General features: G+C 49.7%; 3 protein-coding genes across 13 annotated transcripts in view; 2 read left to right on the forward strand and 1 right to left on the reverse strand.

The window, feature by feature from the left end:
- Nucleotides 1-2,743: 2,743 nt before the first annotated feature.
- On the forward strand, nucleotides 2,744-5,807 carry ELOVL3 (ELOVL fatty acid elongase 3). The gene is made up of 5 exons (XM_045854518.1): nucleotides 2,744-2,782; nucleotides 3,163-3,269; nucleotides 4,229-4,360; nucleotides 4,970-5,121; nucleotides 5,380-5,807. Exons 1-5 carry the CDS (start codon nucleotides 2,744-2,746, stop codon nucleotides 5,805-5,807), a joined length of 858 nt encoding a protein of 285 aa, XP_045710474.1.
- A 521-nt stretch (nucleotides 5,808-6,328) lies between these two features.
- Nucleotides 6,329-18,481, reverse strand: PITX3 (paired like homeodomain 3). 3 transcript variants are annotated; one of them, XM_045854354.1, is made up of 5 exons: nucleotides 18,228-18,481; nucleotides 10,438-10,481; nucleotides 8,503-8,632; nucleotides 8,161-8,363; nucleotides 6,329-7,669 (listed from the first exon to the last, which is right to left on the reverse strand). In XM_045854354.1, exons 3-5 carry the CDS (start codon nucleotides 8,618-8,620, stop codon nucleotides 7,082-7,084), a joined length of 909 nt encoding a protein of 302 aa, XP_045710310.1. In that variant the 5' UTR covers nucleotides 8,621-8,632; nucleotides 10,438-10,481; nucleotides 18,228-18,481; the 3' UTR covers nucleotides 6,329-7,081. The 3 variants fall into 3 exon arrangements, with proteins under 3 accessions (XP_045710310.1, XP_045710309.1, XP_045710308.1); XM_045854353.1 differs by having other exon boundaries at nucleotides 10,351-10,481; XM_045854352.1 differs by lacking the exon at nucleotides 10,438-10,481 and having other exon boundaries at nucleotides 18,228-18,479.
- Nucleotides 18,482-21,841: 3,360 nt separating this feature from the next.
- The window catches only part of GBF1 (golgi brefeldin A resistant guanine nucleotide exchange factor 1), a 125,861-nt gene continuing 121,114 nt past the window's right edge, over nucleotides 21,842-26,588 (forward strand). For all 9 annotated transcript variants that reach the window (XM_045853936.1, XM_045853938.1, XM_045853937.1 and 6 more), the window contains exon 1: nucleotides 21,842-22,096. The gene's annotated coding sequence lies outside the window, so the exon portion shown is untranslated. The remainder of the gene's footprint in view (nucleotides 22,097-26,588) is intronic.

The following is a 26,588-nucleotide window of genomic DNA, read 5'->3' on the forward strand; positions in this document are numbered from 1 at the left end:
TGATTCACCTTGACATTTCTGTGTCTAGTCCATAATATATCTTCTTTGTTTAATTTTTAATTTTAGTTTTTAAAATATTTTATTTATTTATTTTTAGAGAGAAGGAAAGGGAGGGAGAAAGAGACCAAAAGAAACATCGGTGTGTGGTTGCCTCTCACACACCCCCAACTGGGGACCTGGCCCAGAGCCCAAACATGTGCCTTGACCCTTCCCTGACTGGGACTCGAACCAGCAAAACTTTGGTTCACAGACTGGAGCTCAATCCACTGAGCCACACTAGCCAGGGCAAGATTTTATTTATTTATTTTTAGAGAGAGGGGAAGGAATGGAGAAAGAGAGGAAGAGAAACATTGATGTGAGAGAGAAACATTGATCAGTTGCCTCTCACACGTCCCTTGACCAGGGACTGGGCCCACAACTCAGGCATGTGCTCTGACTAGGAATTGAACCAGAGACTTTTTGCTTTACAGGACCATGCCCAACCAACTGAGCCACACCAGTCAGGGCCACAATATACATTCATTGACATTATTTGACTTGTATACTGACCTCAGCCTTGTGAGTTAGGCAGACAAGTATGGTTATCTACGTTTTACTGAAATGACAGTGTCAGAGAGAAGTTAGGAAACTTGCCTAAAATCACAGGACTAGTTAATGGTGGAGCTGGGGTTTGAATCCATGTCTTGTAATACCTCAATGGCATTATTCTCTTAATATTTATTCTTCTGTTCATTCATCCATCAAACATGTGCTGATCACCTTCTGAGTGTCAAGGTATGTTTGGAGCAGCCATACATACAAGAGCTACTGAAGGGTTTTAAGCAGGAAAGTAGCATGATCCTTTAAAATTTCTTTTAAAGAAATTGTATTTTCTTTTTTTAGAAAGGACTGTATTTATTTATTTTTAGAGAGAGAAGAAAGGAGGGAGAGAAACATCAGTGTGTGGTTGCCTCTTGCACACTCCCAACTGGAAACCTGGTGGGCACCCAGGCATGTGCTCTGACTGGGAACTGAGAGCCAACCCTTTGGTTCCCAGGCCGGCACTCAGTCCACTGAGCCACACCAGCCAGGTCAGAAAGTGGTGGTTTGAAAAGTATGTTCTGGCCCCTGACCAGTGTGGCTCAGTTGGTTGGAATGTTATCCCATAGTTGAAAGCTTGTAGGTTCGATTTCCTGTCGAGGCACATACCGAGACTGTGGTTCGATCCCTGGCCCCAGCACATACAATCCGGGAGCGTAAGGGAGGCAACCAATCAATGCTTCTCTTTCACACTGACGTTTTCCTCTCTTCCTTCTCTCTCTAAAAGAAGCAATGAAAAAATGTCCTCAGGAAAAATAAATAAAAGTATAGTCTGGGACCAACTACTGGGTCAGAATCTCTGCGGTTGGGGCTCAGGAATCTCGCGATTAGTCAGGTATGGGGATTCTCATCTGGTTCTAATGCAATAAAGAGAGGGAAGCACTGTATTAGAGAAGGAGGTGATGCAACCAGTTAACACGACTAAGGTAGTGGCTATAGTAACCAGGTGAGAGGTGATGAGATATACAAAGGAATAAACTTGAGAGTCATTTAGATAGCATGGGCAAGACTTCCCACTTGACCCTTCCCTGGACAGTGGCTGAGGTCAAGGAAGTGGAGCTGGGATTCCTACCTGGGTCCTCTGGCTCCAGAGCCTCTAGGCTTTACTGCGTATAGCTGTTTATAGCCACATCTTGATTACAAATATTGTATATTTAGTTATCTTAGCACTTGTTTTGCAAATCTCCATCTTATTGAAAATTAAACATTGAGCCCTGGCTGGTGTGGCTCAGTAGACTCAGCACTGGCCTGAGAACCAAAGGGTTTCCTGTTGGATTCCCAGTCTAGGCACATGCCTGGGTTGCTGGCCAGGTTCTCAGTAGGGGGCGCACAAGAGGCAACCACATAGTGATGTTTCTCTTCCTCCCTTCCCTTCTCTAAAAATAAATAAATAAACTACTTAAAAGAAAAAGAAAACTACCATGAAGCCTTGTAGTTCTTCCTTACTTTCATAAAACCTAGGAGAGAAATAAGCAACAGACAAGTAAGGCCTTGAAAGTTTAAAAATACTTATTTCTTTGGGGCTGAGTACACAGGCAAGGAAAAAGTAGGTTTGAATAGACAAGTGCAGACTGAGGGAAAGAGAAGAACACTGGGCCCTTAAGAGCACCGTAGGACGCCATCAGGAAACCTTAAGACAATAATCCCAGAAGCCCAGAAGGTGACCCCATTTTCTCCCCAGGGTTATTACTGGGTGTCCAGCTGGAGCAGTTCAGGAATTCAGGAAATTGTAAAGAAACCACAGCAGCCTCAACAACCACCTTCCCAAACATCAACACCAATAACCTCAACAATAAAATTCATTAAAATCCATTTCCCTCCCACCCACAATCACAGACTTGAAGGAGGCAGATGGGACCATGGGAGCTCTTTGCTGCTACTTCCCCAGCATGATTCATCCTCAACTCCGGCCTCGGTTTTCCAGGGTTTCAAGGAAGTGGCGGGGTTGGGAGCGGAGGTAGGGGGGAGGGGGTTAGGAGGACTTAACATTCCTATCTCTGGGTTAGGGCACCAAGGGCTGAGGACACCTCCACTCTTTCCTCACGGCCAAGTAGGTCAGGATTAAAACAAACTGAAGCAAAGGTTGAGGTTGGCCATTCCAAGGAACGGTTGGCATGTCTGGGTACCTGGGAAAGGCCATACTGGTTAAGCCAAGCAAGCGAGAATGGAGCTATTGGGGGAGAAAAAGATGGGAATGGGCGAGGTGAGGGTCTGGGACACGCGCGCGCGTGTTGTGTGTGTGTGTGTGTGTGTGTGTGTGTGTAAGGACGACCAATCAGAGAGCGAACTGCGGCGGGACAGAGGCGTGTCTCCGTCGAGATTGGATAACGGCCGGGCGCAGGGAGGTGGCCGCGCACAGCCTGGACCCGCAGCTTTGTAGTTCCGCGTTATATATCCCAGTCGCGGCTGCGGTGGAATGGGGTCAGCGTGCAGTGTCTGTCCCTGAATCGTACGCTCCTGGGCTTGTTGCGGAGTTCCTTGGGCCCTGGGTCCATTCTGTCCCGTCCCGAGGTTCGCTGCATCCTGGGTCCCCCCCCAACCTTTTCGCTCGGCTGGCCAAGCTCCTGACCTTAACGTCTGCAGAACGAAATAGGCACAGTCATGAATGTTTCAGACGAAAGAGAGGAGCTACTCCAGCCCTACAACTTCGAGATGTTACAGGACATAAGGCCCTTTTTGGAGGAGTACTGGTGAGACCGCGGGAAGGGCCATGCCAGGGGTCTGATCCTGATCACTGCGGTTTGGGGCGGGGGGGGGGAGACTCTGCCCGCCACGATTTCCTTCAAAAGCAAAGGTATGGGGCTCTCCCGCACTGGTTCCACATCCCCGTTCTCAGAGGTGCAGGCAGTGTGGCCCCATAAAGAGATTAGACCTCAAAGACAGAAAGAAAGGGGTGGGGGCGGAAAGAGAGAGAGAGAGAGAGAGAGAGAAATAAGAGGATGGGGTGAGGAGTATGAGAAGAGACAGCAACCAAGGGTAAAGAGTTTAGTGAGAAAGGGTCCCTGAGGGATGGATTTGATTGAAACTCCTAGCCCCACCAGCCTGTAGATGATTGTTCTTTGTATGCTGGGGCCTCCGGTGGCCGTGCGCTCCCGCGCACGTAGTGCTGGTGTCCCGGGACGGCCCGCCCTTCACAGTTATCGTGTTGCTCGTGTAGTGTTCCATCGTCCCTGCTGAGGAGAATGAGGCTAAGTCAGGGAGCTCTTCAAGATTTCCCCAGGCTCTCTGGCTACTCAGAGACTACTCAGAGGTGTTTGTGGGCTGTGTGCTGCGGCCAATTTGCTGCGACCCAACCGGGTGGAAGTTATTGCCATATTCTTAGACGGCAGCCCTGGGTTGGTTCTAGGCACCAGCCAGCAGTTACCACCCACTCCCAGCCCCACTGAGAGAGCAAGAATGACAAAATCCTTGGACACAGCCCCTGCAATATCGTAGGTACTTTCTGTATTAACACCATCAGGGGAGGGGTATCATTCCTCTTTACAAATAAGGAAACTGAGGCTCAGAGAACTAAATGGTTTTTCCAATGTCACACAGCTAGTAAGTGGCAGAGCTGGGGCTCCAATCTAGAACACTCACCTAGATAAGTGGGCATTTCGCTAATCAGCACCCACCCACGAGCCCATCCCGTCTGCCTTCTGCCTGCCAGGACAGCCTCGTTCCTCATAGCTCTGATCTACCTCCTGCTCATCTTTGTGGGGCAGAACTACATGAAGGCACGGGAGGGCTTCAACCTACAGGGGCCTCTCGTCCTTTGGTCCTTTTGCCTTGCGATCTTCAGGTAAGACACTCCTCACTTATCCTGTACAACCTAGACCCTTGCTCTATCTCTAAAAGCTTTCTAGAAATCTCAGTTGCATCAACTCCTCAAATTGCCCCCCAGCTCTCCCTATCCCATTCTCTCAGCTCTAGCTCCCCTCCCCAGCTTCCTCTCTCCTTCCTTAGCCTCCCGCCTGACAGTTTCTGTTTTCTCAGGAGTCCTCTTGTGCTCATGGAGTCTGTGTACCTCCGACAGACCTCTCCAGAGTCTAATACCCTTTCCCAAGACCTTTTCAATAACTTCCCTAGCCCCTTCCTCCCACATTTTTCCCCCATCAATTTCCCCCATCCTGCCACCCCTCTCCTCATAGGCTTCTACCCATCCTGAGAACTCTGTCCCCTAACTCAACTGTTAGTCCTATCCTCCAGCATTCCCTGGTCCTTTCCCCGCCCTCATCTCCTCTAGATTACTCTTGGACTTACTAGATTGGCGCCAGGATCTCAGAAGTCATGATTCCTGGAAGGGTGGGAAAGTGGCAGGGCTTGGGACAGTGACCTGACCAGGCTGAAGGGGCAGGGTGGACTGGTGTCTGGGAATGAACTTACACTCTTTTCCTCTGTCCCATTTCAGTATCCTGGGGACAGTGAGGACTTGGGGCTATATGTGGGCCTTGGCACTTAGGAATAGCCTAAAGCAAACTGTGTGCTTCACCAACTCCCTCAACGATTCCGTAGTCAAATTCTGGTCCTGCCTCTTTGTTCTCAGCAAGATCATTGAACTTGGTGAGTGGCAAGACTTTGTCTCTCTGGCACCCACCTAGTCAACTGCCTCCTTCCTCAGGGTCCCCCTCACCCATCACATGGAGAGTCCCTTCCCCACCCGTAGGTCCTAACGACACCTCTCCCCCAAGTCCCTCTTCAGATTCTCTACCAAAAAGACACCTTTCCCAACCCTGAGAATTCCCCCTGTGCTCCCATGTTCAGTGTGGAGGGTGGTCCTGACACTGGGTGCCATGCCAGCTATGACTCCCCATCTCCCAGGAGACACAGCCTTCATCATCCTTCGTAAGCGGCCGCTCATCTTTGTGCACTGGTTCCACCACAGCACGGTGCTAGTGTTCTCAAGCTTTGGATACAAGAACAGGGTGGCTGCAGGAGGCTGGTTCATGACCATGAACTTTGGTGTGCATTCCCTCATGTACACCTACTACACTCTGAAGGCTGCCAAAATGAAGTCCCCCGGGTGGTTTCCCAGGCTCATCACCAGCCTACAGCTCCTGCAGATGCTTATGGGAGCCATTGTCGTCATCCTGGCTTACACCTGGAGTCCGCAACATGGATGCCATACTACAACGGAACAATTCTTCTGGTCCATCACCTTGTATGTGGCCTATTTCATCCTCTTTGCTCGCTTCTTCTACCAAACCTATGTAATGCCCAAGGTTAAAGCCAAGACCAAGAGCGAGTAAACGTTTGGAGAAAAAGAAGAAGCTCCAGGGTCTCTCTTCCCCAGGGCACTGAGGTGCATGGTTTAGGTCTGGGAGAATGATTAGGCTGTATCTCTCAAGGTGGCAGGAAGTTGTGACAGACAGGAAACACGAACGCTAGGAAGGGGGTGTGATCTAGTACTTTGATGTATCTATTTTCAATGTGAGGGCCAAGCAGGCCTGGGGATGGGGCTGGGACTGAGAAGGATCTCCAGAGCTGTTATTTATATTTCTATACCAAAACCTTCCTCTTCTTGCTCTATTTTTAAATTAAATATTTCAGCAATATTTCGGGGTTCTGAGAATTTGGGAGAAGAAGGGGTGTGCTATGACGGGAGACAGCTGCTGGCAGTGGGATGGTAAGTAGGTGGGAAGTCTGAGAGGATGTGGGCAAGGATGGGAGGCACACACGCAGACAACAAGAATCCTAGGCCTGGTAGGCACTTAATAAATGTCTGTTACAGACCAGAATTTTATTGCTGTTAGAGGCTCAAGCCCCTCATTGGAACAGTGAGAAATAGGTACAGAAAGGCAGAGTAACTTATCTAAGGTCATAGGCTTCCTAAGTTGCAGAAGTGACACCTACTAGTGAGTGCTCCAGGCAAGATCTTCCCGTTATCCTCCGCGAGACCACAAGGTGGCGCTGCAGCACCAGCTTTGGCCAACGCCGGCCCAGTAGCTGGTCCCCAGGCCTTCCACACAAACAGGCAAACACGCGTGCGCCCCTCTGCTCTAGGTATCCTCGGACTTCCTCATCCTGGTGTTAGCGACTGAAGGGCACTGAAGCCCTAGAAGTTGGACCTTTCCTGTAGAAGAAGGTGTCTTTCCTGTACACCAAGGTCTCCTTTAAATGTGCGGGAGGATGAGGGGAGAGGGCTCCACCGCAACTCTGAAACATCAGGCCTTTGACAGTCCGCGCACATTTATTTCATTTATCTTTGAAAATGATAAATGGGAGAGGAGGAGTCTGGAGAAGTCGGGGTGGGCCAAGGGTGACTCGGCCCCGGGGGAACTGGTCCCTGTTCCTGGCCTTAGTCCCAGGGGCGCTAAGTCCCTGGACCGTGCGGAGGGCCCAGTCCACCCCTTTGAGCTGGGAGACGAAAGGCTGTCTCCCGAGCCGGCGCCTCCCTCCCCCCAGCTGCCCCAGCGTCGCTCTGGGACCGGGGCGGGGGCGAGCCAGTCAAGACGACCAGTCCAGGGAGGCTGTGAATGATCGACCTCGCCCTTGGGGATGACCGACGGGCTGGGCCACTCACTCATACGGGCCTTTCCACGGCGTACTGACACGGACTGAGGTTGGCTGCCGGGGGCGGCCCGGGTACCGTGGGGTAGCTAAAAGAGGCGTGCTGTTTGGCCTTGAGCCTCAAGCTGGCCAGACTCGAGTTACACGGGTCCCGATACACGTAGGGAGAGGAAGCGGCTGCTGCAGCAGCTGCGGCGGCAGAGGCGTAAGGGCAGGACACTGCCCCAGAGGACACTGCGGCCGGAGCCAGCCCGGGGGCCCCCCCGCCCAGGCCCTGCAGTGCCCCAGGCCCTGGCACGGTGCCTGGGGCGCCGGCGGCCGAGGGCACCATGGAGGCAGCGATGGAGCTGGATGGCGAAAAGACGGGCTGCGAAGCCAAAGGCCCCACGTTAACTGAGTTGAAGGCAAAGGGGAAGGTCTTGGCGGCGAGCGGCGGGCCGAGCGCCTTGGGTGGCCAGTTGCCGTAGGAGTAGCCGGGGTACACCTCTTCGTAGGGTGGCACGAGCCCCCCGAGAGGCGCGGCGAAGCCGCCCTTGCACAGCTCCGCCTGCTGGCTGCGCTCGCGCTTCCGCCACTTGGCGCGCCGGTTCTTGAACCACACCTGCGGGCGCGGGAGAAAAGGCTGTCAGGGCTGGGAGCCGGGCCGGTCCCGGACCGGGTCGGCGCGGCTGGTGGTTGGGCAGCCCTGATCCGGGTTCCAGCCGGGCCGTAATGAGGATACAAGATAAGGTGGCTGGAGATGGGAATGCGGGTCGCGAGGAGCACACGGAGCCAGGTGGCTGAGAACAGAGGCAGTGGGCGACGTGAGGGTCTTGCAGTAGGATGGGGTCAAGGCGGGGAGACGAAAAGAATAAAGCGATAGTCTCAGAGGATGAGAAGCGAGAGGCCTGGAGTAACAGGGTGGGGTGAGACTGAAAGTTGGTGGAAAGAAAGCCGCGTGGGGCAGCAGTCCGGGGCCTTGGGACGTGTCGGGTCCCAGAGGGTGGGGCAGGCAGGGCAGAAACACAGGCTGCAGATTCTAAGTCAGTAGCTAAACTGCCCAAGAGAGAATGGCCGGGGCGCAGTGAGGGCTGCGGATCTGGGAGCGCGTACCCGCACGCGTGCCTCGGTGAGGTTGGTCCACACGGCGATCTCTTCGCGCGTGCTCATGTCAGGGTAGCGGTTCCTCTGGAAGGTAGCCTCCAGCTCTTGCAGCTGCTGGCTGGTGAAGTGCGTGCGCTGCCGCCGCTGCTTCTTCTTCAGCGAGCCGTCTTCGGGGGAGCCGCCCGGCAGCGAAGCCGAGGCCTTCTCCGAGTCTGGGGCCGGGTGGGGGCAAGTCACAGGGATTCCCAGGCTGGGGTACTTTCTTCAGCGGCCCCTCACTCCCACCCGGGCTCTACCCCCATTAAGGATTGAATTTTTATCTCCCCTACTCCCAGAAGGGGGCGCGCTCACCGCTGTGTTCTTGGCCCTTGCAACCGTGTTCTGGGAGTGGGGGGTGGGGAGTACCCGCTTCTGACAGCGACAGGGCCGGGCTCCGGGCCTCCGCCTCGCTGAGTAGGCCGAACTCCATGGAGAGAAGACTCTGGAGGGAAGAGAAGACACAGACCAGGTCCCTGGGGACAAAATCTCCCGGTTATCTGGTTCCCAGAAGTATATCCCCACAGGTTCGCTATCCTCTTCCTCAGCCACCACCATAAAGCTACCCCTGAGTGGGGTGCCCTAGGGTAGAGTGGGGAAACAGCAGCCTGAGGGGGAAAGGTGTATACGCACAGGTTTTATGTGCAGATATACACACTAGACATTTTTTTGTTCACTGCTGGGCACCTAGAACTGTGCCTGTGCACAGTTGGTGTTCAAGATATTTATTGAATTAGTGAAAAATCACACCACTGCATGCCACATGCTATACACATCCTCAAAAACCTCAGTTCCCTCTTGTATGAACAGCCAGTAGCCGCACAGCTTATACGGGCCCCTCAGCCAGTGACACCTGAGATGCAGCCAGAACCTCTCCACTGAGGCAGATTTGATTTTGAACCAGGCCAAATATTTCTCCCATTAGGGTAATCACTGCTGTCAATTACGAGTTCTGTCTGTATGCCTTTATCTCATCATCTGTCCCCTCACAAGAATGCCTCACTAGTAAAAGTATGATCGCCTTTTTCAGGTGAGGAAACTGGGACCTGAAGTAACGATTAAGGGTCACAAGCTTGTGAGTAGTGGAACTGGGATGTGAACCAGCTCTCAGAGACTCTGAATCTCATACGTGTTTCACCGTTTGCTCCTTCGAATTGTGTTCTTTGGGGCCCTACCCAGAAACCCCCTCAGGCACTGGAGCTCAGGACGGGCCTCAGGGATGGCACCCTTGCGTGGCCCTGCTTTTGTCCATTTCTGTTGTTTCATTTTAATGCTTTATGGATAGATTTCATTTGAAGAAAGGATTCCAGAATAAAAAAATAAGTTGAGCCCAGGCAGGTGTGGCACAGTGGATAGAGCACCAGCCTTCAAACAAACAAACAAACAAACAAACAAACAAAATGTCCTCGGACCCATTCCCCGTCAGGTACATGCAGGGGTTTCTGCCCGGCCCCAAACTGGCTCAGCGCCAGAGGCAACCAATTGGTGTTTCTCTCCCACATGGATGTTTCTCTCCCTCTCTTTCTCCCTCCCTTCCGTCTCTCTAAAAATAAATAAATAAAATATTTTTTTTAGTCGAATCACTACACATTCTGGCTCTTGTCTGCTTTGTGCCTGCCCAGACACATTTCCTACCAGTCATTGCTCCACTGTCCTGCACACCCCTACCAGGCCCGCCCCAGGCAGTCTATGGGAGCTTCCAAATGCACCTTGCTACACTTACTCCCTGTTCCAGACCTTGCCTGTCCCTGCCCAGGGGCCTGCCTGGGTTCCTCTTCAAGTCTCCCCTGCAGGTTCCTCTTTCCTGCTGGCTCTCCCAGGCCCCCCTTGGTAGGAGGAAGGAAAAGGGGCACTAGTGGGACTCAGGGACTCTGGATGCTTCTAGGTCAGAGGAGAACCAGAGGAGGCTAGGGACAGAGGAACATTGGCGAAGAGCTGGGCGAGAGGGGTCCATCTGCCTCCCCATTAACAGGGATTTAATGCAGGCTATGAAAGTTGGCATTAATGCTGTAGATTAGCCTAAACAGAGATGTGTGCCACTTGGCTGCTCTGAATTTATTAGGAGCCTTTCTCAGGGAGGCACGGATGGGCAGTGGTGTGTATGTGCACACGATAATGTCCCCTTCAACCAGCTCAGAGGTGACAGCTGCCCCCGACCCCCACCTCTCAAGTAAGGTTGGGGTAGGACAGAAGTCAAGGCAGGAGCTGAGAAATAATCCTTGTTCCTTCCACAGGCAGAGGGGACCGGACCTTGGATCTTTTCCTAGGGTTAAGGAGGCAGGGCTGAAAGGAACCTGGAAAGGAAGGAGAGAAGTCAGGACAGGGGTGGGGTGCTCAGCTTACCTCTCCCCTTTCAGGTGTGAGGTCAGCAGTCAGAGGCTTGGGGCTGGCTCAACAATGCTCCGATGGAAGGGAGATGCCTTTGGGAGGGACCTGTGGCAGCCTTCACTAGTAGCTCTTCCCAAATAGCTGGGAAGGCTCAGAACTGAGAGCTGGAGAAAGGGGTGCTCAGAAGTATCCCCTTACTTCATACCCAAGAGGGTGAAGAAGGTAAAGGGTATGGAATGCATGGTGCCGGAGAAGACTAGACTTTTGGCAGTGAGCACACAACAGAGCATAGAGATACATTATAAAGTCGCACACCTGAAATTTACTTGTTATTAACCAGTGTTACCTCCAGTACATGAAATAAAAACTAAAATAAAATCTTTTTTTAAAAGATGCTCTCAAAATGCAAATTGTGCCCCCGACTTCTTCAGAGGCCGTGGGAGCAACACAGATGGGGAAAGAGAGACAGTTGGGTTTGCCTGGAGGGAAAGCTAAATCCCGCCACTGCCATTTATCCTTCCTGTCTGCTTTCGCTGCAGACTTCTAATTTCCCCAACTCCCCTTCCCCCAGCATTCCATACCTGTGTCTTGGTTTCACCCTTTATTTCAGCAGAGGGAGGCAGGGTGAGGAGAGATAAGGGCCAGAGTAAAGGATGAATCTGAGAAAGCAGAGTTCAGGCTGCGTATTCCCAGAGACAGACAGACACACATGCAGACACAAATGGACCCCCACTCAGACAAAATAAGCACTTGGACTTGGAGCTAGAGGCATACAAACACATACTCTCCCACACATGCGCTCCCACATTCAAGCAGACAGACACACACTGTCACACAGTCTCCTCTCTCTGTGACAGGGACAGCTGCCTCGGCTGTTTTGGAGCTAGCCATTACCTCCCCCTCCCCTTCCTGGCCCCTCGGAACCTCAGCTCTCAGTCCCAGCAACTAAGGACTCTGTGGGTAGGAGGAGGCCAAAGGAGCGGTGGGGTAGTCTATAGTCAGTGGCTTCTGGGGAGAGTGTGCTCAGCTGAGTGGGGAGATGGCAGGAGAATGCTGGAGGAGGAGGATGAGGTGGAGTGGGGAGCAAAAATCACTCAGGCCCCTTTTAGGAAAGTAATCTGGAATAGCCCAAAGAAATTAGGTTTGGAGTCAAGAGATCTTGATTCATGTCCCGGTCCCCCAACTTATTAGCTGTGCATTCTTAGCAAATTACTTTTCCTCTCTGAGCATATGTTTTTCATCTCTAGAAGGGAGGTCATAATCCTTTACCTATCTAGCTACAGTATTATTATAAGGTTAAAATAAAACATAATGTGTACAAGTGGGTAGGCGTACACAACTCCATCCAAGTATATATTTTTCTCATTTATTGAAGATATGTTTATTTGGCACCTTCTAAAAGCTGGGCATTGAGTAAGTCACCAAGGATAGAGTGGTAAGTACGACTGCATCCTCATCTCTGCTCTTGCTTGAGTGGTTCATCCCTAGACCCTGTATCTCCCAGTGAAGAATTTCTCTGGTGAATAAAGAGGTGAGTATGCCACATTTTAAAGAGGGATGCAACACTGGCTGGTGTAGCTCAGTGGATTGAGTGCTGGCCTGTGGACCAAAGGGTTGCCAGTTTGATTCCCAGTCAGGGCACATGCGTGGGTTGCCTGCCAGGTCCCCAGTAGGGGTGGTGTGAGAGGCAACCACACATTGATGTTTCGCTCCCTCTCTTTCTCCCTCCTTTCCCCTCTCTCTAAAAATAAATAAAAATATTTTTTTTAAATAGAGAAATAAACCTTAAAAAAAAAGAGGGATGCAAATGTGCGTTGTGAGTACTCTGTCCGGAACATAAAGGAGAGCCTAGTCACTCAGATAGCAGCAGAACGGGTAGAGTAATGCAGGCTGGGAGCCATTTGGGGGACCAAAGACTGGTAAAGGAAAGAATGAAGCCTCAGGCTCCTGACCGGGTTGGTAATAGTAGATGGAGGGGATGAGGCTGAGAAGGGCCGCGACTGTGAAACTGAAAAGAACGCTAGAGCCAGGCAGGCGATAGGGAGACAGAGGGTGGCGGCATAGGCCTCTAGCAGACTTGTGCCCTGGTGGGCTGGTCAGGCAGAGGCTGGGGGCGCCAAGTGGTTGTCTGAGCTGGAGACAGGCTGGCTGAGGATTAAGCTCCCCCCAAACTGCTGGAGGTCAGGAAGCTGGGAAGTTGGGACCGAGGCCAGGGACTTCACCTCACCCAGCGGACAGGGAGCCAAAGGTTTAGTTGATGCTGGTAGGAACTACCAGGCAGGGTCAAAGAAAGCCAAGAGATAACCGTGGTGCTTTGAGAGGGGCTGCCTGTCCCGCCTCCAGCCTTTCGGATACACCCTGCAGGGGATGTATGGCTGAGAACACGGCCCCTTACCCTGCCCCATTAGTGTTAGGGGGGCAATTCTAGCCCTAAGGAGAAGGGGGGACCTACAGGTGTGATCCGATTCACAAGTACAAGTTAGAAGTACAGGAAGCTGTCGCAAACTGCAGCAAAAACAAAATATCTGAGATACATTAAGGTAGAGAGCAGAGACTATCACAGGCCAGAGAGGCCATAGTGAGAAGACCATGGTTTCTCCGAGGGACACAAATTCACGGCAAGAGGGCAACTGCCATGTGTACCCACTTTTGTTCTGAAGCCAAAGCAGTAAACCAGGGCCACAGCCAGAAAGCCCCAAAGAAGCTGCAATAATAATGCCCACGGCAGGAAGCACACATAGGAACCAAAGTACTTTCTCTTGCAGGGGTGAGATTGAGAGGAAGACAAGAGGGGATGGAGTTGTGATGCTGTGGCTCAGCAAGCAGCAAGTGGCGAACAGGTGTAAACAGGGCCCTAACCCATCGTATAAACCTGAAACGGAAGCGGGGCCCTGAAGTGCACACGGCCTCCCGTGCCTTACTGATGCCGAGCACCCGAAATGTCTGGTCTGTTGAACTGCAGCGACAAATGGGAACAAATGAAGACAGCTGTAGACGAGGCTTGCAACCCCAAGAGGAAACCCAAAGACTCAGGTGGAGGCAGCAATAATTTTTAAAATATATTTATTGCCCTGACTGGTGTGGTTCAGTGGATTGAGTGCTGGCCTGAGAACCAAAAGGTTGTCTGTTCAATTCCCAGTCAGGGCACATGACTGGGTTGCCGGCCAGGTTCCCAGCTGGGGGCGTGTGAGAGGCAACTGTATCTCCCACACATTGGTATTTCTCTCCCTCTGTTTTTCCCTCCCTTCCCCTCTCTCTAAAAAGTAAATAAATAAAATCTTTGAAGAAAAAGAATGTTTAAAAATATGTTTATTGATTTTAGAGAGAGTAAGGTAGTGAAACATGGATGTGAGAGAGAATCATTGATTGGTTGTCTCCCATACATACCCTGACTGGGAATCGAATCCCCAGCCTTTCAGGATGATGCTCCAACCAACTGAGCCACACTGGCCAGGGTGGAGGCAGCAATAATTTGATGCGCTTAACTCATTAAGGGGTAAATCAGGGATCAGAGAAATTAACTTCCACACTCTTCCCTCCCTTCCTTTCTTCTCTCCTTTAGCAAGTGTTAAATTCTGAGACAGATTCCCAAGATTGGTAAGGCATAGACCCTAACTGCTAGGAGCCTGCAGTCTGTGGTGGCAAGCAGAGCACAAGATGAAATGATGGGCTTCATGGGCCTGGTTCTCAGATTCTGGGAAACAGAGAAATGGAAGCCCGTGTAAGGGTATGTTTGGGGGCTCAGAGATAGCAGCACACAGTTGAGCTAGGAATTCTGGAGAAAGAGAAGGAGCAGAGGCTTCTGAATAATAGAGCAGGATTGGAAATGAGAAGGCAGGTTCAGAGGGCAACAGGGAGCCTAGCTTGGCCAGGGTCTCTGTGTGGGCAATGCTGCAAAGTCATCGGAGAAAACTGGGTCAGGTGGGGGGAGTCTCCAATGAGGGGCAAAGGGTGGTGGTTCAGGTCTGATACATTCTAGCCCAGAGCATCTCCAGCTTTTCCATAAAAACAAACCCACTAAGACAAGTGAGAGAGACTATCACCCCGGGAAACCAGGGGCACAAACAAAAACAGCTGCCACCAGTATGAAATTTCTTTGAGATCTCCAGCCTTATGTTAAGAGTTGAAGTGAATTTTGCATTGTATTCCATATTTAAAGTTAGTATGTTTATTTAAATATATAATTAAAGTTTTCTCTCCAGTCCTCCTGGTGACATCATCACACCAGGAAGATAAATGGGCTGTGTTTAGCCTGCAGTGTCATGCTCCTCCCTCTCCTATACTGTGCTCCTCCACCCCAAGCCCCTAAAGAGAAGCATTGCTCCAAGCGGTGGGAGTCACTGGAGGCTTACAGGCAGGAGAGTGATATAAAAGCAGCATCTTTGGGACCTTTATTTGTCCTTGGTGAGCAGAATGGGTTGAGCAGGGGAGAGACAGGAAAGGGACTCCGTGAACAGAACTCTCATCCCACCACCTATCTTTTCCTTTCTCTCTCCATCACTCTGATCATGGTCCCTGTTGGTTGCCATGAGCTAGACACTCTAAACCCCAAAGCTCAGGATCTAATGGATCTTTCAGGTTAGCTGCCATCTTCCTTCCCCACAGTCTAGGAAGCATCATTTAGAGTAAATGGAGAAAAGAGTAGGTGGCTCCTGCCTTCTCTCATGCCCACCCCAGCTCAGCTTGTCTGTCTCCCCTGCCCGTCTTCCTGGACAGGGTCTTGGGGTCCATATCTGCATCCGTGAGCAGCAGGCAGGCAGGCAGAAAACAGATGAGCACATGTGGCCTGGCAGAGGGGTTAAGCCTTTGAGGAACTCCCTTGAACTCTACTCAGAGAGGGGCAGGGGTAATGGCTGACATCTGAAGCCTGAGGTAGGGTGTTCCATCCGTCACTGAGAATCTTTCTGTGGCTGGATCAGGGATGCTCTCTGTCCGGCCTAAGACTTGAGACACCACCCTTCCAAGCAAAGACTCCACAGCTTGGGCATAATAATGGCAATAATGCTTCTTGTTTCTGTGGTGCTTTTCCATTTGCAAAGGGCTTTCCTATATATAATTTCATTTAATTCTTACAACCACTAATGGTGGGAATGACCACCCCCATTTCATCTCTAAGAAGATGAATTTGTCTACGCTTACACATATTGAAGAGATTGAAGACTAGGGACTGAGCTCTTTTTCCACTTCTTGCCCCCTCCACTCCAGCAGCCATTTATGGCTCTGACACGCACTGATCCTCCCAAGCCCTGAAGGATTCCATTTCCACTTCCTGCCTCTACCACCTCGCTGAAAATGAGCTCTGGACGTAGGATGTCCACTGTGTGCCAAGGAACATTTTCCTGTTCATCCCATACTTGTGTCACTCCAGTTCTGAGAGGCCCCCTCATCTCCAGTTTTAGGATTTGGGGAGCAAACACGCCTTCTGCTTATCCATGCCTTTTATTATTTTGTGAATGTCCCCCCATCTCACTTTCCAGAGGCTACACTTTGAAGTTTGCTGTCTCCAGCAGCCACTGGCTTCCCCTGCTGCCAACGATTCTCTGACCCCTTTCTAGGCCCAAGACATTCTTAGAGCCAGTGACTCAGACGTGCACTCAGCTACGTAGTTTTATGCAAGGAAGGGAGAAGGTTTTGCCTTTTGTTTCCAATCATCTTCATTATAATGCTGTTGCTTTTTGGCCTTTTTGATAAAAGCAGAACTTTGGGCTAAGGTCCTCAGGGAACCATCTGCAATGCCTTCCCTATTCCTTTTCTGGCTCGGAGCCTTTCACTTCACCCATCATTGTGATTTGCAAAGGTAATGGGAGCACAAGCCCCTGAAGAGGGTATCAGAATGTGGTGGGATATTGGGATTTGACTCCACATTTATCAAAAAGGGGCAAGGAACAAAAAAGGTTGAGTAACAATGTTCCAGCTGTTAATAAGCACACTTTGAAATTGAGGAATGGAGGTGGGAGTGAGGAATATATATTCCATGTCACTCATGGGTGAGGGTTGAGACCCACTTGTTTAGACTATTTACTTATTGCTAAACACATCACCTTGCACCTGTCCCCATGAAAATTCAGTCCCCAGGCCGACTGTTTGGTTCACTAACATAGACTAGGGGAATTCTCTCTGCTCTGTTTCCTTCAGCCTTACTGGGGGCTGGCTAGTTAAAGGGTTGGGGTCAGGTTAGGTGGTAATTGCAGGGGTCCAGAGGAATAAGCACCCTCCCCCAGCTACAAGGAAAGCACACAGGGCAATTGAGTAGGGCTGAGACCTCCTTCCCAGCCAGAGTTGGGGCCCATAAGGTTTCATGTTAGATCCAAGTGACTGGATTCCATGCCTCCCCCTTTCTACCTCTTCTCAGCCACCAGAGTGTTTTTTCAGATTGGTGGGGCTGAGGGGGCAAAAAGGGAAACAAGACCACAGGGTTTGCTTTGCTAAAGGACTGCAGTTTTCTCTTCAGGCCTGAGCTCCTGCTCTCTGCCATTTGCCCACTGACACCCAGGGAAGAAGTCTGTGGGTGTCTGATCAGCTGTATTAGAATTAGGGGTTGCCTCTGAGTTTATGAGGGAACTGAGGTTGACAGGGGCCTGTGCTGGGTGCTTCCTTGCCCTCCCATTGCTCTTTGTGGTTTATTCCTTCTTTTTCTGGTCTTGATTTCCACTAACAGTCCTATCATTGGCTTTGTCTCTTTACATTCGGATTCTGGAAGTCCAGGAGATACTTGGAACTGGTTTGGGTTAGAGAGGGACTCTCCCCCACTACCACTCTACCCCAAGGCCAGGCTGCAGTCTTTCTGTCACTCCCTGCTCCTGAGCCTCATAGCTCCTAGGTGCAGAAACAAGTTTGCAAAGTGGGATTTGAGGCAACCCACTACAGCAAACCCCACTGTACACGCAGCAGCTGGGCAGGCGCTGACGCGTAAATGGACAAGCCATTCGGCCAGGGACATTCTGTCCACCGCTGCCCGACACAGCGCCTGCTCCAGAGAGACCCACCTCTCCGCCTGGACATTCTGTCCGCTCCCAGCCCCGTGCGCTGCGGACATTCCGTCCGATTTGTGGCGGTCCCAGGCCGAGACCCATGAGAGCCCGGACACCCCAAGTCCGAAACGCCAGATCCGCTGCCTGGTGACTCGGATTGCCCAGCCACTTCCCTGCCGCCCGGACAGCGGCCATCTGCCCCGGTCGCGGCCAGCCTCTCACTACAAGGCTGCTATCGCAACTGCGAAGCAGCTGAGAAGAGAAGCGTGTGCGACCAGACGCAAGCCTGCTCCTGGTCCCTTGAGTCTGAGCCCCAGCCGAGGGGAGTCGGGCGCCGACAACTGCCCCCATACTGGGCAGCCGCCGCCAGCTCCCCCCACTGGCCAGGGCCTCAGTAACCCCGTTAGCTCCCTGGCTGCCTGCCCCTCGAGCCCTCGGATTCCAGGGTGCTTTTTGGTAATGGTTTCCCGGCTCTTTACTCCCTGCTTCGCGGAGCCCCTGTCCTGGCTTCATGTCCCCAGTGTCCCTCCGGCTCCTCTGAGTCTCCCTTTTTTCTGTAGCCCTACTTCTAACGCTGAATTTCTCTTTCCCTAAGTCCTGGCCCTGGGTCTGCAAACCGCTCTCCCAGTCTCGACCCGTCCCCTAGTTTAGCGGACCCAAGTCCCATTTTAGGGATCTTGAAGACCAGCCATGGCCCCTTGGCTCCTTGAGCTCCTGTCCCCCGCAGGGTCAAGCACTCACAGTGAGTCCAGCAGCAAGCAGACTCCAGGCAGCGGCGGCTGCGGCGGCGGCCGCAGTCTGGAGGGCAGGCAGGGGCCAGCGGCCGGGCACCCGGCCGGAGTGGGGGCCGCCCCCCTGCGCCCAGGCCACCGCTCCGCTAGGACGCTCCCGGACTAGCTGAGGGAGAGAGTGAACCTCGCTGCGAACTGCCACCCGTTGCCTGAGCCCATTCACTTTATGGCAAGCCCAGGGCGCCCCCAGCCCGCAGCGGCCAGCCTCGCCCGTAGGGCCCCGCCCCCTTCCAGCTGCGCTTCCCGGGCTCCACCCTTTCCAGCTGTGAATCTTCAGGTACCGCCTTCGGGGGTGGGGTCTGGCCAGCGCACTGCCAATAACCCCGCCCCCTGACCAATCGGAGGGTCTTCTCAGTAACTAGGACACGCCCCTCCCCACGTGGCTGAAACCGCGCTCCAGCAAAAGTGCTTTGGCAGAGCCAAACTGGAGAACGTAGGGTGGATTGTGTAGCCCCACCAAGGCCGGGCCCTCCAGTGGCGAGGTGGGGCCCAGGCGCCACCCCGAGAGAAGTGGAGCGGTGCCGGGGATAGGGCTGCCGGGGTGCCTGGTGGGAGGGCGCACGGGCCGAGAGAGGCCGGCGATTTTCAGAGCTCAGACTTCGTTGCCGCTCAAGTTTCGGAGATTTTCTCCACTTGTCGCTGTCTGTCTCTCTGCCCTTTTGTGTCTGCTCCAATCCTCCCACGTCTCGCCTTTCTTTCCTCTTTTTTCTCCTCCACCGCTTTGCTCCTGTTTTTCGTCCCTCTCCTCCCTTCTCTGCCACTTTGAAAGACTAGTGTCTGTTTCTTTCAGCTCCTCTTTCCCCTCACATCTTCTCTCCTTTCTCTTCTTGGCTATCTCCCGCCCTCTCCCTGCTTTTTCTCTCCTCTAAGGAAGGCGGCTTTGTGGAGGAAGAAGAGTTTGGAATTAAACAAATGAAAACATCATTCTAACCCTGTGACCGAGCACACAATCACTGGGTGACCTTGGAGAAGTAACTGTTACTCTTTTGCCTCCACGCATCCCCAAAAGTTAAAGGAGGCTCTCACTGATTCTCAGGGCTTGGACTGGGCACTCTTCAGAGGCCTGGGCAGTTCACCTGTGAGTCTGCACTTTTGGCTTGCCCAGGCTATGCTCTTCCAGCCTTAACAGGGCTAGCTTCTCCTTGGGGATGCCAGGTTCAGTTCTGTGAGCAAGATGTGGCCTTGGTGCTTGCTAGTTAGCAAGTTGCAAGGAATAGGACAGATGTCCCAAGGAACATGTGGAGTCAGGTTAGGGTGTTTGAGTGCCCCTGAGGGCCCTAAACCCTGTCACACAGCATGCTCCTAAGATGAATCTGACCAGTCATATGTCTGCTTAAAATCCTTCAATGGCTCCTGAGCCCTCAGAATAAAGATCAAGCTCCCCTGTCTGGCATTACAGGACTTTCAGGATCTGACTCTGTCTTAATCTCCAATCTCCTAGTAGATTCCTGCACACCTCTGGCCTTTCTTCTGACAGTAACATATTTCCAGCTAGTCTTCATCTTGTCAATTCTCAATCATCCTCTTGAGCTCCACTCAGGCCTCATTTTCTCTGGGAAGCTGTTCCTGAACTCCCAAGTTAGCCAGATGGCTGGTGTCTTGCTCCCACAACTCTCCTGTACATACCCTCCATACTGAAGTGACCAGCTTATATGTTGTCCCCTATGATACTAAGAGTTAGGAGGGCAAGTACCATGTCTCCCCCCCATGTTTCTAATAATGTAGGAACTCTATACTGAAGTCTAAGAGGGATATGTTCTACCTGGTAAGTAAGTTAAGATGGAGGTTAGGAGGGGCTAGGACATGGTCATTTCTCTCCTCATCATCTCTAACACACAATCCCATTCATGCTTTTAGGCTGATTAATTTTTGGAAGTATGTGGGAGTGGAGATGGGGGAGTAGGGAGTTTTGGCCCACTTGGAGGATTTTCCAATTTTTGGTTGTTTAGGACCTCTTAATCTGATATAGACCCAGGAGACCAAATTCCAATATTCCGATGAAAGTGGATAATGGCTCAGAGGTACTGTGGAAAGAAGTGCTATGGTGGTTGTATCTTCTCTTCTCTTTGGGTGAAGAGGCAAGATCTTCAGTTAGACCCAGAGACCATGAGCCCAATGTACAGGTTCAGAAAGCTGGTAAGAGGTTCTGCAGGTCTGATGTCAAGTCTAATGAGTTCTTCTAATTAGAGAATCTTAGCACATGGATGGTCTTTGGGTGTCTGTTTTTGAGACTACATTTCTCAAAATGTAGGGGTTAGGTATAGCACTTCCCTGGATTTGGATCACCCACAAATGGGAGGAAATGGGAAGAGAGTTTGTATCTTTTTTTCACTGCTTCCCAGCAGTCTCTTCAGGTCTGCAGCGAATCCTGGGCTCTATTCCAGAAAACAGGCAGGAAATTTCATCAGTCAATCTGCAAGGAGAAAATCCATCCCCCTGTCCTTTTCCTACACACTCTCACTTCTAGGTAATTGTAACTATCCTAGCAACTTTTATCATCTCTTGCAGGAGGAGAGGCACCTGGAGAATGAAGACTGAGGTGGGCATCTAGCCTTTAGGCTTCTTAGTATTTCTAAGGCAAATGGGAAAGACTTCAGCTTCTTGTCACCATTGATGTGGACTAACCTGTGTGATTAGCTTTGTTCCGGTAGTTAAAGAGTGTCCAAGGCTTAGTATGAGAGGCAGAGCTGGAAGTCACAGCCTGATAGACTAGGGCATAATAGATAGTGAAAGCGGGGTGGGGGGAAAAGGCAGAAAACTGTCCTTGAGCAACAATTAAAATTTAAAAAAAGAATTATGGGTTATATTTTAAAAAAAAAGAGATAGTGAAAGGCAGTGAAAATGAAAACTGAACTGGGGATGAGGACACCTGGGTTAGTCTCTCTGCTCTACCAGTAAATAGTTATGCAAACGTGGAGTCCATCTTTCTACTCTTGGACTCATATTTCTGCCTGAAAAGAATGGGGCACAAGACACAGAAACAGAGTTGGAATGGAACAGACACATCTATGAAAAGCCAGACAGGACAGTGAGGAGAGTAAGGGGAGGATGGAATAAATTATGGGACTGGGCCTAGTATGGAGGGAACCCAGAAGCTGCCTCGTGTTGAAATGTTCCCTTAAAGGGCACGATTTTGGTCTAGGTGACTTTGATAGAGAGTGGCCTGGGCAGGACAAGGATAAGAGAATAGAATCGCCCGCTCAGGGTCTCAAAATGTACCCCGCCCCCTTTCCAGCAAATCGTAGCTTTCCTCCCCATAATGCCCAGCAGATATTGCCAAGTTGCTTTGCAACCGAACTCTAGCTAACTCCACCTCTCCAACCGCCCAGCATAATCTGTCCTTTTATTGGCTTTTATTATTGTCACTCAGACAATCCTTGTATCCATTGGTTGTCTCCTACCTACACTTTTCTTTCGCTTGTAATCTCACCTCTTTAGGCACAACCCACCTCTCGAAGCCAATTTTCTTTCTTCGATTGGTTAGCTGCAATGCCACTTTTCACACTGCAAAGTAATGATTGGCTGTGCGCGGCAGGGCTCGCGCAGTTACCAGGCAGCGGGATAGACTGAGGCTAGTTACCACGTCAGTGAGCTGACAGGGAAGGTAGCCGGCTCCACCACCCGTTCCGGCCGAGTCTTACCGGCCACTGTGTGGCCCCTGACTACAGCCTCAACTTTCAGGAAAAGGGTCACTTCCTTTTTCCCATCTGCCGTCACAGTCGGGAGAGCCGCTTGGAGACGCCTTCGGGGCCCGGGCTGGACATGAGCAGCGGCTGCGGGTCCTGGGACTAGGCCCCGCCATTTTGGATCCGCTGACAGGTCAGCGAAGTCTCTTCTTAGAGTTCCAGGGTCGTGAAGGCCGCCCTGACATCGTGGTAGGGAGTAAGGGGAGGAGGACCTTTAAATCGGACGAGCTGGGATGGGTTAAGCGCGCAGCGGCAGGGTTCAGAGGAGGGAGAGATTGTTGTGGAAGGGCAACTGGGAGGAATGTAGGGGGCAAAGGTCAGGCCCCTGCCGCAGGTGGGGCGACTTAAGCTTTGATTTCTGATCCCTTGCAGATGCCCGAATCCTTTTTCCTGTGTTCTCAGACTTAACCTTTAGCTCCTCCCTTTCTGAGTTTTTTTGCACTCTAAAGAGCATTGTGCAATATCTGCTTTTCAGGGTTGATTTTTAGACCTTAGATATGAAAGTCTCTTCAGATTGTGTACAACGTCCACTTCTGTGTGACTGCCACATTAACGCAGCCAAACTGCTTAACTAATACTGGGTGATGAAGTCGTGCAACCTAGACTCCGGTAGTGCGGAGAGGTGAGCAAGGATTGAGGCCAGCAGTGTGTGGACCCGGGCTCTGAGAGGCTTTCTTCCCGTAGGGCAGCTCAAATGCCAGTCTGGATCTGTGTATGAGCTCTGGATTTACCTTCTGAGCTTGTTTCTTCTTCTACACAATCTGTTTTACAGATATTGTCTCCTGGTGTATATTTTTGGTTGGCATTTCCTCCCCAGGTCTTCTCCTCACTTGGCCTAAAGAGATGAGGGTCAACCATAAGGAAGTCACTCTTTGATGACATATTGGTGGAAAGCAGAGAGGGATTTGAAGAGTGGTGAAGTTTAGTATTGTTGGCCTATTATTTTTAGTGGATAAGAAGAGTCATAAGAGATGTTCAGGCTTTTTAAAAGTGTAGGGTCAGGACAGCAGAGCGAATGATGGAACATAACCCCAAAAAGGATAGTTTATGGCACTGTGATGACATTTGATAAATTACTGTATTGTAAACCTTAAAGTACCCCAAGGGTAAAGGGTGCCTTAGAAATGAGGAATAGCATAGATAGTGTTTTTAAATGCACCAAATAAAATCTTGTATGCCTTTTTAAAAAATTCTTTTATTGATTTTAGAGAGAAAGCGAGAAACATCAATTTGTTGTTCCACTTAATTATGCATTCATTGGTTGATACTTGTATGTGCCCTGACCGGGGATTGAACCTGTTACCTTGCCATATTGGGGACAGTGCTTTAACCAACTGAGCTATCCAGCCAAGGGAGAAATTTGTATGCCTTTAATTTAGGTGCACAGGGCATTGCTCTGGGCCCTGTGGAGGATACAATGGAAAAGCTCTGTTTTGGGATTGCTCTGTTCAGCTTACTCACTTCTTAAAAGCAGTAGCATATACTGGTATGTGCAATGGCCTAGTTAGAACATGTAGTAGGGATAAAGCTGTATCAATCTAATGCCTTTCAGCGTATAGTGGACACTCAGTAAATGTTATCTGTACCTAGTATTAGTTTTAGTATATGATCCTAAGTTGTGACATGGTTCTGCTCATGACAGTCAGTACTTGTGCATGGTGAGGTAGTAGTAACAAGGAGAATCAAAACCGCATTGCATTAGAAAGGAAAACTATCTAGAATCTAGAGTGACTAAACTGTTTATTTCTACCTATGCCTGTTCCCCTCCTGAAATTGTGTGTGTGTGTTGGGATAACATTTATTAATTTAAAATAAGTGGGATGGAAATGGTACATGCAACTATTTGCATGTTAAGTTGATGATCTAAGTTGCAGAATTTTCAAAAAAAGTAGTTGAAAGTGGCTAATGAAATGACATAGCACAGGAAGTATCTAGGTGTGATGGGGCAGCCCTGCTCATCTGGATTGATATGTCCTGTTAAGCCCTGTTGAGTTAAAAGATTTTCCCTTTTTTTACTTAAAAAAAGTCATTTTCTAATTAGGAATAGTTCTTCACCCCCAACCCCTACCCCAAATCAGAAAATCTGTACCTTTTCAAGACTCGTGTTTGACCTTTTTTTAAAGGTGGCCAGTAGACTATATGTTCTAATCTTAAAGTGATGCTCATTGGGACAGTGGGAACTCAGGTTGCAGACACTTCTCCTCATGAGTAGCTGGGCACCAATCCTAGTTCAGCTTGTAGTTCTCAGAGTTCCACTGCTATTTCACTTTCTTGTGTTCCAGAAGGCAGAATGACTGCCACTTTTAGGTAATAACTTCATTGATAAGGTACTTAGACTAGCTACTGTGGGAAGCTAGAGTGGAAAAAGACACAGCTCCTGCATTTGAGGACACCCGCAACATTTATACAGTAGTCAGTGGAAGGATTATTCTAGCCGCTGTATGCCACTTCTGTTGCTTGATCACAGTCTGTTCCTGTAGTCTGGTGTGACAAATTAGAATGCTGCTGTTATTGGGATATTGCTGGGTTGAGTTGAAGGACAGGGAAGGTTCATTTTACCCTCAGGCTGGAAGAGCTATGTAAATGTAATTGGCAGCTGTTTAGCTATTATTGTTCCTGTTTGCTGTCAGTATGTCCAACAGTAATTGTTTAATTAAATGAAAACATAATAGAGCAGTGTGGGGATTTGGAGTCCCAATTGTAGTGGAAGTGATCATGGGAGTAATGATTTGCTGCCACTATATAAACCAGGATTACAAACTCAAATGCCTGAGTATCAAGCAGGTAAATGACTGAAGTGAGCCAGGTGAGAATGTATTAGGATGTAATGGGGACTGCAGTTGTACTGGAATGTGGACACAGTATGCCCAGTTTTCCTGTTTTTGAGAGGAAATTGGAAATTCAGATCATTGGGTTTGAAACTGTTGGCAGCTAGTTACTTTTTTAAAAAAACCTTGCAGGTGGAACAAAATATGTCTGTGATCATTGGGTTTGAAACTGTTGGCAACTAGTTACTTTTTTAAAAAACCTTTGCAGGTGGAACAAAATATGTCTGTGATCATTGGGTTTGAAACTGTTGGCAACTAGTTACTTTTTAAAAAAACCTTTGCAGGTGGAACAAAATATGTCTGTGGACTGGATTCTGCCCCATGACAGTGGATGATGACCCCTGATATACAAGATGGGCAGGACTTACGAGACTGCAGTTCTCATTATATACTCACTCAGACTAACTTATTATCTTTGTCCTCCTCGGCCACTGTCACCCTCATAGCGTGGGTGCCCTGAGTGCTTAACAAATAAGGGAAGCCTTATTTTATTTTTCATTTTCTACCTGGTAGAAAGGACATCATTGAACAGTTTTGGCCATATCTTACTGGCTTACCTTGCAATATAGTTCTTGGGATAAACTCAGAATCTCCAGAAGGGGAAGGTGCCCTGCCAGAGCCGAGGTACATTGGTCACCTGATTATCAGGTTTGGGAGGATTTTCCAGTCCGGTTCTGTCAGGGCACCAGCTTTTTTCCTGGTTTGACTTTCTCTTTCTTCCACCCTTTGTGTAAATTTCTTGAGCCCAGTTAAGTTCCTAGTGCAGTAATTCTTGGTTACTTTCAGTAAAGCACAACTATGGTGTGTTCCTCCGCCAGCTCTGGAAACCTTGTAAACTCTGCATCTTTAGTGTTCCTCTGGAACGTTTGAGAAATTGAGTGAAGATAAACCTGGGAAGGGCTAGTTGAGGGTTGTTCAGCTCCCTGATACCTTCTACCCTCTCAGAAAACTCATCAGTGTTCTCTTGGTTTGCAGAGCTCTATACTAGACACAAAATCACATGAAAAAAACAAACAAACCCTGAGTCTTTGCCTTTGGAGAATCTAATGTCTAATTTGTTAGGGACAGCTTTTAAAAGCAGTTAAGGAAAAAAATAGCTTAAATAATGGTGTACTAATAACAGCTAGAACCAAAGAAAATAATATAGCAACATTTTGAAGAATTGACAGTAACATAAAGAATTATATACAGGGTCAGCACAAATAACACCCTTGTTTTTACTGCAAAATCTTTTATTACACCCTGGCTGGTGTAGCTCAGTGGACTGAGCACTGGCCTGCAAACCAAAGGGTCGCCAGTTCGATTCCCAGTCAGAGCACACGCCTAGGTTGCAGGCCAGGTTCCCAGTGGCGGGTGCGTGAGAGGCAACCACACATTGATGTTTCTCTCCCTCTCCCTCTCCCTCTCTTTCTCCCTCCCTTCCCCTCTCTCTAAAAATAAATAAATAAAATCTTAAAAAATCTTTTATTACAAAATTATAGGCATGTACCATATTTTGCCATATATAATGTACTCCCATGTATAATGAGTACACACGTTTTTGGCCCAAGCTTTCAAGAAAAAAATAGTTTGTATTTTTTAATTCTATCATGTATTTATTTATTTATATTTAGAAATAAAACCAGTTATTGAATTCCAGAGTATTATTTTGCATACGGATATCTTTATTGCTTTCTAGAGTTACAATTTTAATGCATAAGCATAAATAAAAGAATTAAAAACATTTATATAGAGATGGAATTAGTACTACCAATGTATAATGTGTTTCATTATTTTTCCCTCAAAAACTTGGGCAAA

This window comes from Phyllostomus hastatus, unplaced genomic scaffold (genome assembly GCF_019186645.2).
Source record: "Phyllostomus hastatus isolate PE091 unplaced genomic scaffold, TTU_PhHast_1.1 phas_scaffold_1066, whole genome shotgun sequence".
Lineage (NCBI taxonomy): Eukaryota > Metazoa > Chordata > Mammalia > Chiroptera > Phyllostomidae > Phyllostomus > Phyllostomus hastatus.

Bases quoted from the DNA above. Each gene is read 5' to 3' on its own strand.
- PITX3 (XM_045854354.1), bottom strand. From the start codon at position 8,620: ATGGAGTTCGGCCTACTCAGCGAGGCGGAGGCCCGGAGCCCGGCCCTG. The intron at 8,364-8,502 runs GTGAGCGCGCCC...ACCCGGCCCCAG, and splicing joins CAAGGGCCAAGAACACAGCG to ACTCGGAGAAGGCCTCGGCT. The intron at 7,670-8,160 runs GTACGCGCTCCC...CCGCGCCCGCAG, and splicing joins TCACCGAGGCACGCGTGCGG to GTGTGGTTCAAGAACCGGCG.
- ELOVL3 (XM_045854518.1), top strand. From the start codon at position 2,744: ATGGAGCTATTGGGGGAGAAAAAGATGGGAATGGGCGAG. The intron at 3,270-4,228 runs GTGAGACCGCGG...TCTGCCTGCCAG, and splicing joins CCCTTTTTGGAGGAGTACTG to GACAGCCTCGTTCCTCATAG. The intron at 5,122-5,379 runs GTGAGTGGCAAG...CCCATCTCCCAG, and splicing joins CAGCAAGATCATTGAACTTG to GAGACACAGCCTTCATCATC.